The sequence below is a fragment of the Thalassophryne amazonica genome, chromosome 6 (assembly GCF_902500255.1).
Source record: "Thalassophryne amazonica chromosome 6, fThaAma1.1, whole genome shotgun sequence".
Classification (NCBI taxonomy): Eukaryota; Metazoa; Chordata; class Actinopteri; order Batrachoidiformes; family Batrachoididae; genus Thalassophryne; species Thalassophryne amazonica.
This window is the reverse complement of record NC_047108.1, coordinates 13,238,025-13,254,540: the sequence shown is the minus strand read 5'-3', so window position 1 is coordinate 13,254,540 and position 16,516 is coordinate 13,238,025. Positions and strand designations below refer to the sequence as shown.

The 16,516-nt window shown below is 42.0% G+C and overlaps 1 protein-coding gene across 1 annotated transcript in view; it reads left to right on the top strand.

The window, feature by feature from the left end:
- The window catches only part of sema3bl (sema domain, immunoglobulin domain (Ig), short basic domain, secreted, (semaphorin) 3bl), a 271,055-nt gene that overhangs the window by 201,705 nt on the left and 52,834 nt on the right, over positions 1-16,516 (top strand). Inside the window, exons 8-9 of the mRNA XM_034171771.1 lie at positions 1,239-1,353; positions 1,460-1,529. Coding sequence (XP_034027662.1) covers positions 1,239-1,353; positions 1,460-1,529 — 185 coding nt within the window. The remainder of the gene's footprint in view (positions 1-1,238; positions 1,354-1,459; positions 1,530-16,516) is intronic.

The following is a 16,516-nucleotide window of genomic DNA, read 5'->3' as shown; positions in this document are numbered from 1 at the left end:
CGCCAATAACCAGAGTTTGATCCTCGGCGGGTGTGTCGCCGAGTGGGGAAAAATGGTTAGAAATGTGAACGGGTTGGTGGTGTACAGGGGGCTTCTGTTTAGAACTACGCTTCTTCCTCACAGTCACCCAGTCGGCCTGCTTTCCCGGCTGCTCGGGATCTGCTGAGGGACAGCTAACGGCGGCTAAGCTACCTTGGTCCGCACCAACTACAGGGGCCTGGCTAGCTGTAGGATTTTCAAAGGTGCGGAGCCGAGTCTCCAATTCGCCCAGCCTGGCCTCCAAAGCTACGAACAAGCTACACTTATTACAAGTACCATTACTACTAAAGGAGGCTGAGGAATAACTAAACATTTCACACCCAGAGCAGAAAAGTGTGGGAGAGACAGGAGAAGCCGCCATGCTAAACCGGCTAAGAGCTAGTAGCTGCACTAAGCTAGTGGATTCCTAAAAACACACAAAGTGAATAATGTGTAAATAATTTAGAGGTGATTCAGCAGAGGGAGTGCTTTAGTTAAGGCACGTGAAGATTACACTGTGAAATAAATTGATATCTAGTTATCTAGATCCATCTAACTACGCAGATTAAACAGCTAATAGATACAGCAAAACACCGCTGTGCTCCGGAACAGAAAGTGATACAATACCGCAGTGAGAGCCAACCACCAGTAGAGGTCACCAGTGTGGACGGAAATTTGTACAGGGGTCAAATTTGAAGTTGCTGTAATTTTGTTAGTCCAAACTATACCTTTTTTGGAAAATGTATGATCAGAGGAATAATGTAGTATAGTTTTCGATATTATTGGAGCATCTTTTAATTTTGACCCCTGTGTAATTCTTCAGCTGACCCCTACCTGGCTGCCAATTGAAAATTCAAGTGGCCAATTGGATTTTTCAAAAGAGTAATGTGTATTTGTTTCAGATTTGTTGCATGTTTCACCATCTGAAAGATTCCTCTGTAAATATTCTCTTGTCAACTGCACTAAAAGAAGAATGGAGGTCAATCTGGATCAGTTAAATTTCATTAATTTCACTGAAACAGAAAGAAACTCTGCACAAACCTTCTGTCTACTTTTTCAGGTTTATTGCATAAACATACACACAACTTTGTCTGATAGCAGAGTGAAAAAACAAAACAACCTTTAAATAAAAAAGGTGCCCTATTTTAAATTTGCATTTTGACCATTGCTACACTTTAAAATTAAATTTATTTGATATCTTGTTTTTCTGTCATCTGCAGAATGATGTCGGCGGTCAAAGAGTTCTGGTCAACAAGTGGAGTACTTTTATCAAAGCCAGACTGATCTGTTCAGTACCAGGACCTCACGGCATCGACACTCACTTCAACCAGCTGGGTCAGAAACACGTGCACTTTAGTTTTAATCATTTATTTAAGAACTGCACGTGCAGCCAAATGCAAATGTTCACACAGGAATTGAAATTGTGTTTTTTGTAAACCAGAGGATGTTTTCCTGCTGAGGACCAAAGATGAGAGGAACCCTGATGTTTATGCCATCTTCAGTACCATCAGGTACAAACAGGAGCCTTAATCTTTTTTTTCTTATACATCTGATATACTTTAAGGTTAGATTACAGTTCACCATTAATTGTAAATTTTGTGTATGGAGCAGTGAGTAGAAGTTATCTACAGGAATGTAATTAATTGATCATGACTAGAAGCTTGGTGACGTAAAGACTTCTTGTGGATCAAATGTTGTCATTGTGGAGTAGAGCCCAAGCAATGTGTATTTTTTTAAATACCGTCACTAATATCAGGGACGCCCACTCTGATTCAAAATGAATGGCAGCTGGTTGCCTTGCCTCTGTTTCTAATGTGACCAAGGGGTGATGGGGTCCCAACCATGTTTGACAGTACTGTAAACAATCCTGTGAGAGTATTCGCTGCTGGGCAAAATACATAATGACAACATTTCCAACACTCAAAGTGTTGTTTGCTGGGTAAAATAAGTTTTTTATTGGTAAAAATAAACCAGATACCGATATATTCATGAAAAACTCATGCTGGCCAATATTATGGGCCAACTGATATATCCAGTGTAGAGTTAATCAATACAAATACTAAATATCAGTACAAATACTAAATAAGCACCGAGCATTATGTGCATTAAAAAGATTACATTTGGTCAAGTCGCTCTTTTTTCTATATCCGCTGCAGAGTGATACCTTAAAACCCTAAAGCCTGATTTATGCTTCTGCAGCTCTGTTACGTCATGGCCATGCAGTGACGTTGATGTGCGCATTACAGTTTTTAAATTCTCTGTCGTGTCTTAATGAAATTTACATCAGGAACTGTGTGTTTTTCTGGATTAATTTGTCCCTCAAGAAGCTTCTTTATACAATCATCAACCTCCAAACTACAGATAAGGTGTACAATTTCCTCCATGAATTGCAAGTCATTTGAGCATCTTTTTCCGACTCTGTGTTGTGAAATTTGTCATACTTGCGGACTTATCTGCCAAATGTATGATCAAAATTAAATCAGCGTGCACACTGCAAAAACTTTTAAAATATGATGGGAGAGGAAGGACTGAAACCTGAAAAGTGACCAATCACAGCCTTTTGCGATATCTGATTTACCAAGTGGGTCAGGCTCCGGAGAGCCAGGGCGAGGGCTCTGATCTAAAGGTCTTTGGTTCGTCACATCCAGGGATATGTGTGATCATATCTTAGATCTTGTTCTGACTTATGGTATGGAAATAGAAGACTTAACAGTATTCCCTGAAAACTCCCTTCTGTCTGATCATACATTTACTCTGATGGACTACCCAGCAGTGGGGAATAAGTTTCATTACACTAGAAGTCTTTCAGAAAGCGCTGTAACTAGGTTTAAGGATATGATTCCTTCTTTATGTTCTCTAATGCCATATACCAACACAGTGCAGAGTAGCTACCTAAACTCTGTAAGGGAGATAGAGTATCTCGTCAATAGTTTTACATCCTCATTGAAGACAACTTTGGATGCTGTAGCTCCTCTGAAAAAGAGAGCTTTAAATCAGAAGTGCCTGACTCCGTGGTATAACTCACAAACTCGTAGCTTAAAGCAGATAACCCGTAAGTTGGAGAGGAAATGGTGTCTCACTAATTTAGAAGATCTTCACTTAGCCTGGAAAAAGAGTCTGTTGCTCTATAAAAAAGCCCTCCGTAAAGCTAGCACATCTTTCTACTCATCACTAATTGAAGAAAATAAGAACAACCCCAGGTTTCTTTTCAGCACTGTAGCCAGGCTGACAAAGAGTCAGAGCTCTATTGAGCTGAGTATTCCATTAACTTTAACTAGTAATGACTTCATGACTTTCTTTGCTAACAAAATTTTAACTATTAGAGAAAAAATTACTCATAACCCATCCCAAAGACGTATCGTTATCTTGGCTGCTTTCAGTGATGCCGGTATTTGGTTAGACTCTTTCTCTCCGATTGTTCTGTCTGAGTTATTTTCATTAGTTACTTCATCCAAACCATCAACATGTTTATTAGACCCCATTCCTACCAGGCTGCTCAAGGAAGCCCTACCATTATTTAATGCTTCGATCTTAAATATGATCAATCTATCTTTTAGTTGGCTATGTACCACAGGCTTTTAAGGTGGCAGTAATTAAACCATTACTTAACAAGCCATCACTTGACCCAGCTATCTTAGCTAATTATAGGCCAATCTCCACCTTCCTTTTCTCTCAACAATTCTTGAAAGGGTTAGTTGTTAAAACAGCTAACTGATCATCTGCAGAGGAATGGTCTATTTGAAGAGTTTCAGTCAGGTTTTAGAATCATCATAGTACAGAAACAGCATTAGTGAAGGTTACAAATGATCTTCTTATGGCCTCGGACAGTGGACTCATCTCTGTGCTTGTTCTGTTAGACCTCAGTGCTGCTTTTGATACTGTTGACCATAAATTTTATTACAGAGATTAGAGCATGCCATAGGTATTAAAGGCACTGCGCTGCGGTGGTTTGAATCATATTTGTCTAATAGATTACAATTTGTTCATGTAAATGGGGAATCTTCTTCACAGACTAAAGTTAATTATGGAGTTCCACAAGGTTCTGTGCTAGGACCAATTTATTCACTTTATACATGCTTCCCCTTAGGTAGTATTATTAGACGGTATTGCTTAAATTTTCATTGTTACGCAGATGATACCCAGCTTTATCTATCCATGAAGCCAGAGGACACACACCAATTAGCTAAACTGCAGGATTGTCTTACAGACATAAAGACATGGATGACCTCTAATTCCGCTTTTAAAGATCCAGATCCTTACTTGGATGGCATTACCCTGACCTATAGTAATACTGTGAGAAATCTTGGAGTCATTTTGATCAGGATATGTCATTCAAAAGCGCATATTAACAAATATGTAGGACTGCTTTTTTGCATTACGCAATATCTCTAAATCAGAAAAGTCTCCTTGTCTCAGAGTGATGCTGAAAAACTAATTCATGCATTATTTCCTCTAGGCTGGACTATGTAATCATTATTATCAGGTTGTCCTCAAAGTCCCCATAAAAAGCCTCAGTAATTCAAAATGCTGCCGCTAGAGTACTGAGGGTGACTAGAGGAGAGAGCACTCTCACCCATATTGGCCTCTCTTCATGGCTTCCTGTTAATTCTAGAATAGAATTTAAAATTCTTCTTCTTACTTATAAGGTTTTTGAATAATCAGGTCCAATTATCTTAGGGACCCTCGTAGTACCATCATCACCCCAATAGAGCGCTTCGCCCTCAGACTGCAGGCTTACTTGTAGTTCCTAGGGTTTGTAAGAGTAGAATGGGAGGCAGAGCCTTCAGCTTTCAGGCTCCTCTCCTGTGGAACCAGCTCCCAATTCAGATCAGGAGGACAGACACCCTCTCTAATTTTAAGATTAGGCTTAAAACTTTCCTTTTTGCTAAAGCTTATAGTTAGGGCTGGATCAGGTGACCCCTGAACCATCCCTTAGTATGCTGCTATAGACGTAGACTGCTGGGGGGTTCCCATGATGCACTGTTTCTTTCTCTTTTTGCTCTGTATGCACCACTCTGCATTTAATCATTAGTGATCGATCTCTGCTCCCCTCCACAGCATGTCTTTTTCCTGGTTTCTCTCCCCCAGCACAACCAGTCCCAGCAGAAGACTGCCCCTCCCTGAGCCTGGTTCTGCTGGAGGTTTCTTCCTGTTAAAGGGAGTTTTTCCTTCCCACTGTAGCCAAGTGCTTGCTCACAGGGGGTCGTTTTGACCGTTGGGGTTTTACATAATTATTGTATGGCCTTGCCTTACAATCTAAAGCGCCTTGGGGCAACTGTTTGTTGTGATTTGGCGCTATATAAAAAAAATTGATTGAATTGATTGATTGATTACAGTGCAGGCAACAAGGTCCCGTGTCTGAGCACGGTTTGAAAAAATAAATGCCTGGTCTTTTATCATGGAAATACGGTGCCCACTTTCCTCAAATTGGCAAGTGTCAGTGCTGAACTTCATTTCATACCTCTGTTACTGGGCACGTCCAGACTGCTCTGTCTGGTATATGTTGAAGGGATTTTTAATGGAAATGCATTGAGATCGGACAGGACATTTGTCCGATGTGAGCGAAAATCTGTTATACAAAATCCCGTATATACAATGTTTATTACATGGAAAACCATACAAACGAATGGGACTTTTGATCTTGCCCAGTGAGTGCAAATATCTGGTTTATACAATGATGGTTTAGGCGAGTTTTACTGTGTATTATTTCTTTAATTAGTTTTTTAGTAAATGTTGGGTGCTGTTTTGTGTCCTCTTCAGTAACGTGTTCCAGGGTTTCGCCGTATGCGTTTACCGTATGGCTGACATCAGAGAAGCCTTTAATGGTCCCTTCGCTCATAAAGAGGCCCGGACTACCAGTGGGGGGCCTATGAAGGCCGGGTCCCTTACCCACGACCGGGAAGTGGTGAGTGTCTGTTAAGATAATTGACTTAAAACAAACCCTTTAATGGCTATTTCACTTTGTCAGAACTCCTGAAGATCCTCACGTGAATTCAGTAGATTCATAACCCCACCCATAAAACTCAAACAGGCTTTTTCTAAGCTGATCCTTCTTTGATTCACTCATTTGTAAAAGTTCTCTTACATGTTGACCCAAACTTTTGCTTTCACAGACATGACATCATACTGAAGAGATAATTTCACTCACCCTTTAATCATAGGGTTTAGATTTCATCAAGAGATAGAGATCCTTACCCAGATGTGCACACAATTTGCTGATTGCCAGAGAACACATGTACCTCTGTGGGATAAGGAGTTTGCCTACCAATCTGTAGACCGGGGTTCAATTCCCGGTCACGCTTCCTGTGCGTGTCCTTCGACAAGACCCTTCATCTGCATCATCTCAGTCCACCAGCTGCAAATGTGTACTGGCCTTGACTGGAGAAGAAGTATGTGTCGAATTAGTGTTCTTCCAGGGGAGTCATAGACGCTAACCTCCTTCATGGTACACAATCAAGAGATAGTCAGGGAAGAAAAAACACCCATCCCACAATTTAAAAACAAAACACCAAAGGTTTATGCATTCTGCCTCTGGATAAGGTTCCTCATTCTACCAAATCAAATCAAATCAATTTTATTTATATAGCGCCAAATCACAACAAACAGTTGCCCCAAGGCCACTTTACCAAGGAACTAATCAAGGTCCACTTGACCTGAATCAGCCTACTTGGATACCACAACCTGGGTGACTGAGATGCTCCACCAACATCATTTTACCATACAGGGCTTTGGCATTACTGAAAAATTAGGAGTGCTAACAGATGGATGCTGTGAAAAATTATTAAATGTTGTATTTGTGTAAAGTGACACTTAAGTGCTCTAATGTCTGGTGGCATTTGTAGGCTTTGGAAGTGAAATAAATTGACAAATGTTTTCATTTTAAGCAACATATAACTCAACCACCGCTGTTCCTTATCAACCTTAACCTAACCTTAATCTGACCTTATTACACCATGCATGTGATGATAAGGTTATTTCCTGCAGCAATAATGAATAATGAAGTGCACAAGCTTTATGAGAAATGGTGGTTTTGTGTGTTTGTTGGGAGGGAGGGAGTAAAATAAAATTGAGGACAATCAGTAGAGTGCATTTTGCCTAGCCCCACACTCTACTTTAGTTTTAGTTGAGTGCCTTAGTCCATTCTGCTAGACCACACCTGTCCAGAAATACATTTTGTCCACCAGATGTGGATCATTATCTGGATGTGGACCATCGTACAGCTTTGGATAGATGGTCATGAAATGCATGATGTTTCTCATGAAGCATTCATTTTGGAGGAATTATTGGATTATCCTTAAGACTTTTTTTCTTGGAGATACATCTAGTGTCATATTAAGAAACTGGTGCTAAATACCCATGAAACTATTGTGCCTCCCAGGACTGAAGTGACCTCTATCTCTAACTCGCTTACAGCTCTGCATGAGTGAGAAACATACTGATCATTCTGAAAATAGAGCACCTCAAAATTCAATTCAATTAATTTCAATTTATTTTAATTATATAGCACCAAATCACAATAATGCTTCCTCAAGGCACTTCAAACGAGTAAGGTCTAACCTTACCCCCCCCCCCCCCCCCCAAGTAATCACCCAGGTAACTAAAAAGTCAGGTAACTAAGAAGCACCCGCAGAGAAATTATGATGCAGACTTCAAACTCATGGTGATAAATAGTCATCAAGCAACCCTCAAGCACCCAAAAATATGGGGGAAGAGAGTACAATGTTAGAAGATAGCAAACCCAAAGAGGCCATTTTAAAAATAGTCAGGGTGCTGTGGTTGTAAAAGCGTCAGTGTGTCAGTATGTGGTGGAAAAAAGAACTGATAGACTGCATATAAATTGTGTTTTATTTGCATAATTTTCAAATAAATGTACTTTTTTTTAAGAAAAAAAACAATTTGATTGGGACTTCAAAAAGTGTTTTTTTTCTTGAAAAATGGCAGTTTGCCTTCTAATCAGGGCATGTCTTGTAATTGGGACAATAGGTTCATCAAATTTCCCAATCATGCAATAGTAAGAAAAAGGGGGGAAAAAAATTCCTGGATCCACTTCCTGAACTGCATCACCTCCAAAACAATTCACCAAATTTTACTGAACTCTGTTTAAACCGCAGAGTCAGTAAATGACTCTAATCGATACTGTGCTGATCCTCCTCCTGGTTTCTGTTGCTGATCTGAGGAACCACATCGTGGTCCCTGAACTATATGACTGTGATTAAGCCCCATTGTGCGCAAGCATGCACACACACACACCACACACACACACACAACACCACACACACAACACACACACACACACACACCACACACACACACAGTGCATCCAATTCCACCTCGTTAGAGTGACGGAGAGAGAATAATGTGAGAACAGAGTGAACACCTCTGTGGTTTCACCGCACCGACTCTCTGATTAACAGGAATGTTCTGGTCTGAAATAGAGCGAGGAGAGAGAGGAATGAAGAAGGAGAGGAAACTAAGGAGGAAGGTGCTGAAAATGCAGAATGATGATAAAAGTTTATTTTAATCAGTAAACTGTCAATTTTAAATCAGGGATATTTCACTAAAATCAAGTGAACGTACAGGGTGTTCCTTAGCTGTCCTCCTCACACACCCTCGGCCTGATTTCCACCTGATCTGTGATTGAAGGTCGAGCCCTAAAAGGGCTTGTTTTGGTGAAGGGCAAGGTCACTGGGGTTAAAGGTCAAATTTAAGTTTTTCAGTCTGTTTTGTACCAAAGTTAGCACACACACATACTGTAGGTGGTTTATGGAATTAACCAGGCAAGATTAAAATTTGTCAAGGGTCAATCATTAGGTTCAAGGTCATTGGGGTTAAAGGTCAAATTTAAGGTTTTTCAGTCTGATTTTCACCAAAGTTAGGACACATATGGATATGATAGGTGGGCTCTGGAATTACCCAAGCAAGATGAATTTTGTCAAAGGTCAGTCTCTGGGATTATGGTCTGCCTGTTTGTTGCCCCCCACCCCCTGACTACTTGCTGATTCTAACAAACTTTGTACATCAGTGAAGGCTGACCACAAAATTCCCGGCAGGATGTGGGTAGTCACAGAACATGCTTAAATGCACCTGGACTTCTGGACGAAGTCAAAAATGGTGGGAGATATGTAGTAGGATAAGGTCCTGGGTCCTGATTGAAAAGACTTTCCCGCTAGCTTGACTACAAGGAATTCCCTTTGGCTGACCTGGTAGAGGAATGGTAGAGGTGTTTAGTGCGAGACATCTGGGGTTCAATCCCATGCCATCCCGGCCACAAAAGTCCTACGGTCACAACTGGCGTTGTCGACAGGATGTGAGTAGTCACAGAACATGCTTAAATGCACCTGTGACTTCGGGACGAAGTCAAAAATGGTGGGGAGATATGTAGGGATGAAGGTCCTGGGTCCTGATTGAAAAGATGTTCCTGCTAGCTTGACTAAACAGGGAATTCCCTTTGGCTGACCTGGTAGAGGAATGGTCTTTTGTGCGAGCCGTCCGGGGTTGATCCACCGCCGTCCCGGCCACAAAAGGTCCTATGGTCACATACACACAGCATAGCTTCACACAGGAAAATGGTGCACTGTTTTGTTTTGGCTGCAGTCACCGAAGCAGTTCGAAAGTGCAGTTTTTTTGGTTCCTAGTAAGGGAAGGGGAGACGAGATAGGTCATGTTGGTAGGTGTTAACCTACACAGCTAGCCAGAATAGCTGTGTACGTGCTCCGGGTCATAAACAAACCACCAACACGTCCACTTCCCTGCATTGTCACTTTTTCTTTGCATTTTCACTTTGTTTGTTTGTAATTTGCCCAAAAACTCAGCAAGGTGCTACGTTTCTGTCCCCGAAAGTATGAATTTGTCCACATGCATCATATTTTACCCCGTTTAGTGCCCGCCTTCAAATGAGACTGTGATGCCCAATTAAGGACCACGGTGTGGGCGGGGGGTCAAGCATATCTCAGCAATCATCGGGCGTGAGGCATGAGACAACCCTGAACAGGATGCCAGTTTGTCGCAGGGCCACATATAGGCAAACAAACACACTCACCTACACACACAGAGAGCCATGTAGAATTATCGTTCCACTGTGTGGCACTGCTCTTTTTTGTCCACAAAAAACAGTCTTGCTCCACCAGAAACCAACTGCCTGTAGCTTAGCTTAGCTGTCAGTTTAGCGCAGCATAGCCAATAAGACAAATGCTCAAGCTGGTCCACGTCCGGCTCTCCTGTTAAAAAGCAGCCACAAGTCATCATGTTCTGTCTGACTCGTGACTCAGAAGCAGTTTCTGCAGCGTGACTGACATTGTCCTGCATATCGCATCTTAAACTAGCATGGCACAACACAATTCCACAGCAAAAACCAAACACGGCCAGACCACACTGGGAGAGGCAACAGGCTTTTTAAGAATTTTCTCTTGGTCATGCAAAACAGAAAGGATAAAATCCATGGTCCAGCCAGTTTTGGAAGACCATTCTCACACTGTGCTGGGCTTCACTTCTGCTCTTTGTAAGCATAGGCTTAACCATTTTGACGTATTCACCGTCAAAGTCCACAAAAAACTGATTTCACAGTAAAAAATTCAGTTTTTCCCTTTTCATTTCAATAGAGTGACTCGAGAGGCATGGCCTGAGATGAGTCCACACAGTTCATATCGTACAGCTTGTGGTTTCAGAGTGTTTATCAGGAGGTAGTTTATAACTTAATTTATAACTTCGGTAACACTTTATATTAAATAAAATGAAATTTTGATATTCTTTATTTCTTTAGAATATCAGCTCATTCAACATTTTATTTAGCTACTAGCGATATGCAGTTGAAGGCAAGGTCTGTAGTGACATCATGAACTAAAGCTAACCTTAATCATCACGCTTAACTGCCCTGCCCTAGCTTCTTGATAGTGTGCTCTTGGGATGGAGTTCTCACACTATGTTCAGACCTGATAAGTGCTACATCCTATGTATCTGTTGAGCTCACACCATCTTGCCCCCACTCATGAACAAGACCCTGCAATACTTTGAACTCCTCCACCTGCGGCAGTAACTCTCCTCCCGGACAGAACCATATTACTCCTCCTGAACTGAGATTAGACTATTGGTCCAATTCTCCTCTCTAGTACTGGCATAGGCTTTCCCAGGGAGGCTGAGAAGTGGAACACACACTCCGGTACTCTCTTTTAAAGATGTAGACCACCACCCCAGTGCTTTTACAGAACATCAATCCTGAAGAAAAATCTGAGCTAGAAGGCGAGACTCTCATTTTACCAGATGATTTATGCTCCTATCATCATCTATGGTCATGAACGTTGGGTAATGACCAAAAAATAAGGCTGCAGATACAAGTGGCAGAAATGAGATTCCTGGGCTTACTCTCTGGACAGGGTAAGAAGCTCTTTCCCTCTATCTGGGAGGGGCTCAGAGTAGAGCTGCTGCTTCGTCGCAATGGAAGGAGGCATCTCCCTAGGGAGGTCTTCCAGACACATCCAACTGAGAAGAGGCCCAGGAAGACAGACCCAGGACATGCTGAGGAATTATATTTCCCAGCTGGGTTGGGAACACCCCTGGATCTTCTGGGAAGAGTTACAGGATTCGGCTTAGGATAGGGAAGTGGGATGATCTGCTTCTGCTGCCACTGCATCCAGGATAAGTGGAGAAAAGTGTTCAGCCAATCAAGAGCTGGGAAACAGCAGCATTAATGAATAAGGCATCAGTTGAGCAGGTAGACAGGAAAACGTGCAGGTCAGGTGTCTCAGGATCAGAAAGGCTGCTGGACTCACACCAAGGCCGGAGACAAGTCACCATGTGATTTTCTGGAATGAGACTGAATGTGAGATTCACCTTCACTCTGGTGACTGCATAAGATACGATACAAAGATGAAGACAAACAGAAAGTAAGTGACGGTTATTTGATTTAGATGTATTGATTTGGGATCATATTTAAAATACCACAGATGTCTCAGGACAGAACATTTTTTTTTGGTCTCATGCTCCTTTTTTTGACAGTTCCAAAGTCTCTCGTGCAACAGATAATGTCCGCTGATTCATTCACATTTGTATGTTTCCCCAAGTGACACACATGCATCCTGACTTCAAAACAATATCAATCTTTTTTCTGCCAAAAACACACACACACACACACACCACACACACACACACACACACACCACACACCACCACACACACACACACACACACACCCACACACACACACACACACCACACACACACACACACACACACACACAGAGCTGTCAAATGAAATCGTGACTCCATGTGCGTAATCCTGTACATCCTTTTGTGCAGCTTGTGCACTGCAGACACACGGTATGCACATCTGCAGGGAGCTTAGCAGGACTGTCCCACATGTCAAGAGTCTGCATAAACCTACAGCGGAAATAAGCTGGAATCCATAAATATGTGCACTCTTTAGTTTAACACCAACTATCTCTCTGTGATACATCAGAGAAAAATTGCATGATGCACGAAAGCCTCAGATTTTTTGGATATCTTGGTGGCTTCCCTCACTAGTGTCCTTGCATAGTCACTCTTTGTTGAGATCTACCTGTTTTCCCTCAAATAGTGCAGCAGATAACTGTAACAATCATTCATTTCTGGAAACAAGCACCAAAATTGGCACACTGCTCCTTAAACGTTCGGTGGAAAAACCGATTGGCCACTTGAATGTTAATAGGCAACCAGGTCAATTGAAGAATTACACAGGGGCCAAAATTAAAAGGTGCTGCAATCATATTGAAAATATACCACATTATTTGCCTGATCATAAAGATTCCAAAAGGTATAGTTTGGGCTATGTGTGATTAATGATGGAGTTATGGAGAAAAACAGCAAGAATGGTGACAAAGGTCAGTTTCAATTTCAAATCAAATCAAATCAGTTTTATTTATATAGCGCCAAATCAAACAAACAGTTGCCCCAAGGCGCTTTATATGTAAGGCAAAAGTCATACAATAACTACAGAAAAACCCCAACGGTCAAAACGACCCCCTATGAGCAAGCACTGGTGACAGTGGGAAGGAAAGACTCCCTTTTAACAGGAAGAAACCTCCAGCAGAACCAGGCTCAGGGAGGGGCAGTCTTCTGCTGGGACTGGTGGGGCTGAGGGAGAGAACCAGGAAAAAGACATGCTGTGGAAGAGAGCAGAGATCAATCACTAATGATTAAATGTAGGTGGTGCATACAGAGCAAAAAGAGAAAGAAACACTCAGTGCAACATGGGAACCCCCCAGCAGTCTAAGTCTATAGCAATAACTAAGGGATGGTTCAGGGTCACCGGATCCAGCCCTAACTATAGCTTTAGCAAAAAGGAAAGTTTTAAGCCTAATCTTAAAAGTAGAGAGGGTGTCTGTCTCCCTGATCTGAATTGGGCTGGTTCCACAGGAGGGAGCCTGAAACGGCCTCTACTGGTGGTTGGCTCTCACTGCGGTATTGTATCACTTCCTGTTCGGAGCACAGCGGTGTTTTTCTGTATTGTTAGCTGTTTATCTGCGCAGTTAGATTGATCTAGTTATCTAGATTACGATTTGTTTCCCAGTGTAATCTTTACGGCCTTAACTAAAGCATCCTTCTGCTGAATCACCTCTAATTAGTTACACATTATTCACTTGCGTGTTTTTAGGAATCCGCTAGGTTAGCGTAGCTACTAGCTCTTAGCCAATTTAGCATGGCGGCTTCTCCTGTCTCTCCCGCACTTTCTGCCTGGATGTGATCTGTTTAGTTATTCCTCGGCCTCCTTTAGCAGTAATGGTACTTGTAATAAGTGTAGCTTATTCGTAGCTTTGGAGGCCAGGCTGGGCGAATTGGAGACTCGGCTCCGCACCGTGGAAAATTCTACAGCTAGCCAGGCCCATGTAGTCGGTGCGGACCAAGGTAGCTTAGCCGCCGTTAGTTTCCCCCCTGGCAGATCCCGAGCAGCCGGGAAGCAGGCGACTGGGTGACTGTGAGGAGGAAGCGTAGCCCTAAACAGAAGCCCCGTGTACACGCCAACCCGTTCACATCTAACCGTTTTTTCCCCACTCGACGACACACCCGCGAGGATCAAACTCTGGTTATTGGCGACTCTGTTTTGAGAAATGTGAAGTTAGCGACACCAGCAACCATAGTCAGTTGTCTTCCGGGGGCCAGAGCAGGCGACATTGAAGGAAATTTGAAACTGCTGGCTAAGGCTAGCGTAAATTTGGTAAGATTGTAATTCACGTCGGCAGTAATGACACCCGGTTACGCCAATCGGAGGTCACTAAAATTAACCTTAATCGGTGTGTAACTTTGCAAAAACAATGTCGGGACTCTGTAGTTTTCTCTGGGCCCCGCCCCAATCGGACCGGGAGTGACATGTTTAGCCGCATGTTCTCCTTGAATTGCTGGCTGTCTGAGTGGTGGCCAAACAATGAGGTGGGCTTCATAGATAATTGGCAAAGCTTCTGGGGAAAACCTGGTCTGTTAGGAGAGACGGCCATCCATCCCACTTTGGATGGAGCAGCTCTCATTTCTAGAAATCTGGCCAATTTTCTTAAATCCTCCAAACCGTGACTATCCAGGGTTGGGACCAGGAAGCAGAGTTGTAGTCTTACACACCTTCTGCAGCTTCTCTCCCCCTGCCATCCCCTCATTACCCCATCCCCGTAGAGACCGGTGCCTGCTCCCAGACCTACCAATAACCAGCAAAATCTATTTAAGCATAAACATTCAAAAGAAAAATAATATAGCACCTTCAACTGCACCACAGACTAAAACAGTTAAATGTGGTCTATTAAACATTAGGTCTCTCTTTCTAAGTCCCTGTTGGTAAATGATATAATAATTGATCAACATATTGATTTATTCTGCCTAACAGAAACCTGGTTACAGCAGGGATGAATAGTTAGTTTAAACTGAGTCAACACCCCCGAGTCACACTAACTGTCAGAATGCTCGTAGCACGGGCCGGGGCGGAGGATTAGCAGCAATCTTCCATTCCAGCTTATTAATTAATTCCAAAACACAGACAGAGCTTTAATTCATTGAAAGCTTGTCTACTTAGTCTTGTCCATCCAAATCTGGAAGTCCCAAAAACCAGTTTTATTTGTTATTATCTATCGTCCACCTGCGTTTACTGTGAGTTCTCTGTGAATTTTCAGACCTTTTGTCTGACTTAGTGCTTAGTCAGATAAGATAATTATAGTGGGCGATTTTAACATCCACACCAGATGCTGAGAATGACAGCCTCAACACTGCATTTAATCTATTATTAGACTCTATTGGCTTTGCTCAAAAAGTACATGAGTCCCCCCACCACTTTAATCATATCTAGATCTTGTTCTGACTTATGGTATGGAAATAGAAGACTTAACAGTATTCCCTGAAAACTCCCCTTCTGTCTGATCATTTCTTAATACCATTTACATTTACTCTGATGACTACCCAGCAGTGGGGAATAAGTTTCATTACACTAGAAGTCTTTCAGAAAGCGCTGTGTAACTAGGTTTAAGGATATGATTCCTTCTTTATGTTCTCTAATGCATATACCAACACAGTGCAGAGTAGCTACCTAAACTCTGTAAGGGAGATAGAGTATCTCGTCAATAGTTTTACATCCTCATTGAAGACAACTTTGGATGCTGTAGCTCCTCTGAAAAGAGAGCTTTAAATCAGAAGTGTCTGACTCCGTGGTATAACTCACAAACTCGTAGCTTAAGCAGATAACCCGTAAGTTGGAGAGGAAATGGCGTCTCACTAATTTAGAAGATCTTCACTTAGCCTGGAAAAGAGTCTGTTGCTCTATAAAAAACCCCTCCGTAAAGCTAGGACATCTTTCTACTCATCACTAATTGAAGAAAATAAGAACAACCCCAGGTTTCTTTTCAGCACTGTAGCCAGGCTGACAAAGAGTCAGAGCTCTATTGAGCTGAGTATTCCATTAACTTTAACTAGTAATGACTTCATGACTTTCTTTGCTAACAAATTTTAACTATTAGAGAAAAAATTACTCATAACCATCCCAAAGACGTATCGTTATCTTTGGCTGCTTTCAGTGATGCCGGTATTGGTTAGACTCTTTCTCTCCGATTGTTCTGTCTGAGTTATTTTCATTAGTTACTTCATCCAAACCATCAACATGTTTATTAGACCCCATTCCTACCAGGCTGCTCAAGGAAGCCCTACCATATTTAATGCTTCGATCTTAAATATGATCAATCTATCTTTGTTAGTTGGCTATGTACCACAGGCTTTTAAGGTGGCAGTAATTAAACCATTACTTAAAAAGCCATCACTTGACCCAGCTATCTTAGCTAATTATAGGCCAATCTCCAACCTTCCTTTTCTCTCAAAATTCTTGAAAGGGTAGTTGTAAAACAGCTAACTGATCATCTGCAGAGGAATGGTCTATTTGAAGAGTTTCAGTCAGGTTTTAGAATTCATCATAGTACAGAAACAGCATTAGTGAAGGTTACAAATGATCTTCTTATGGCCTCGGACAGTGGACTCATCTCTGTGCTTGTTCTGTTAGACCTCA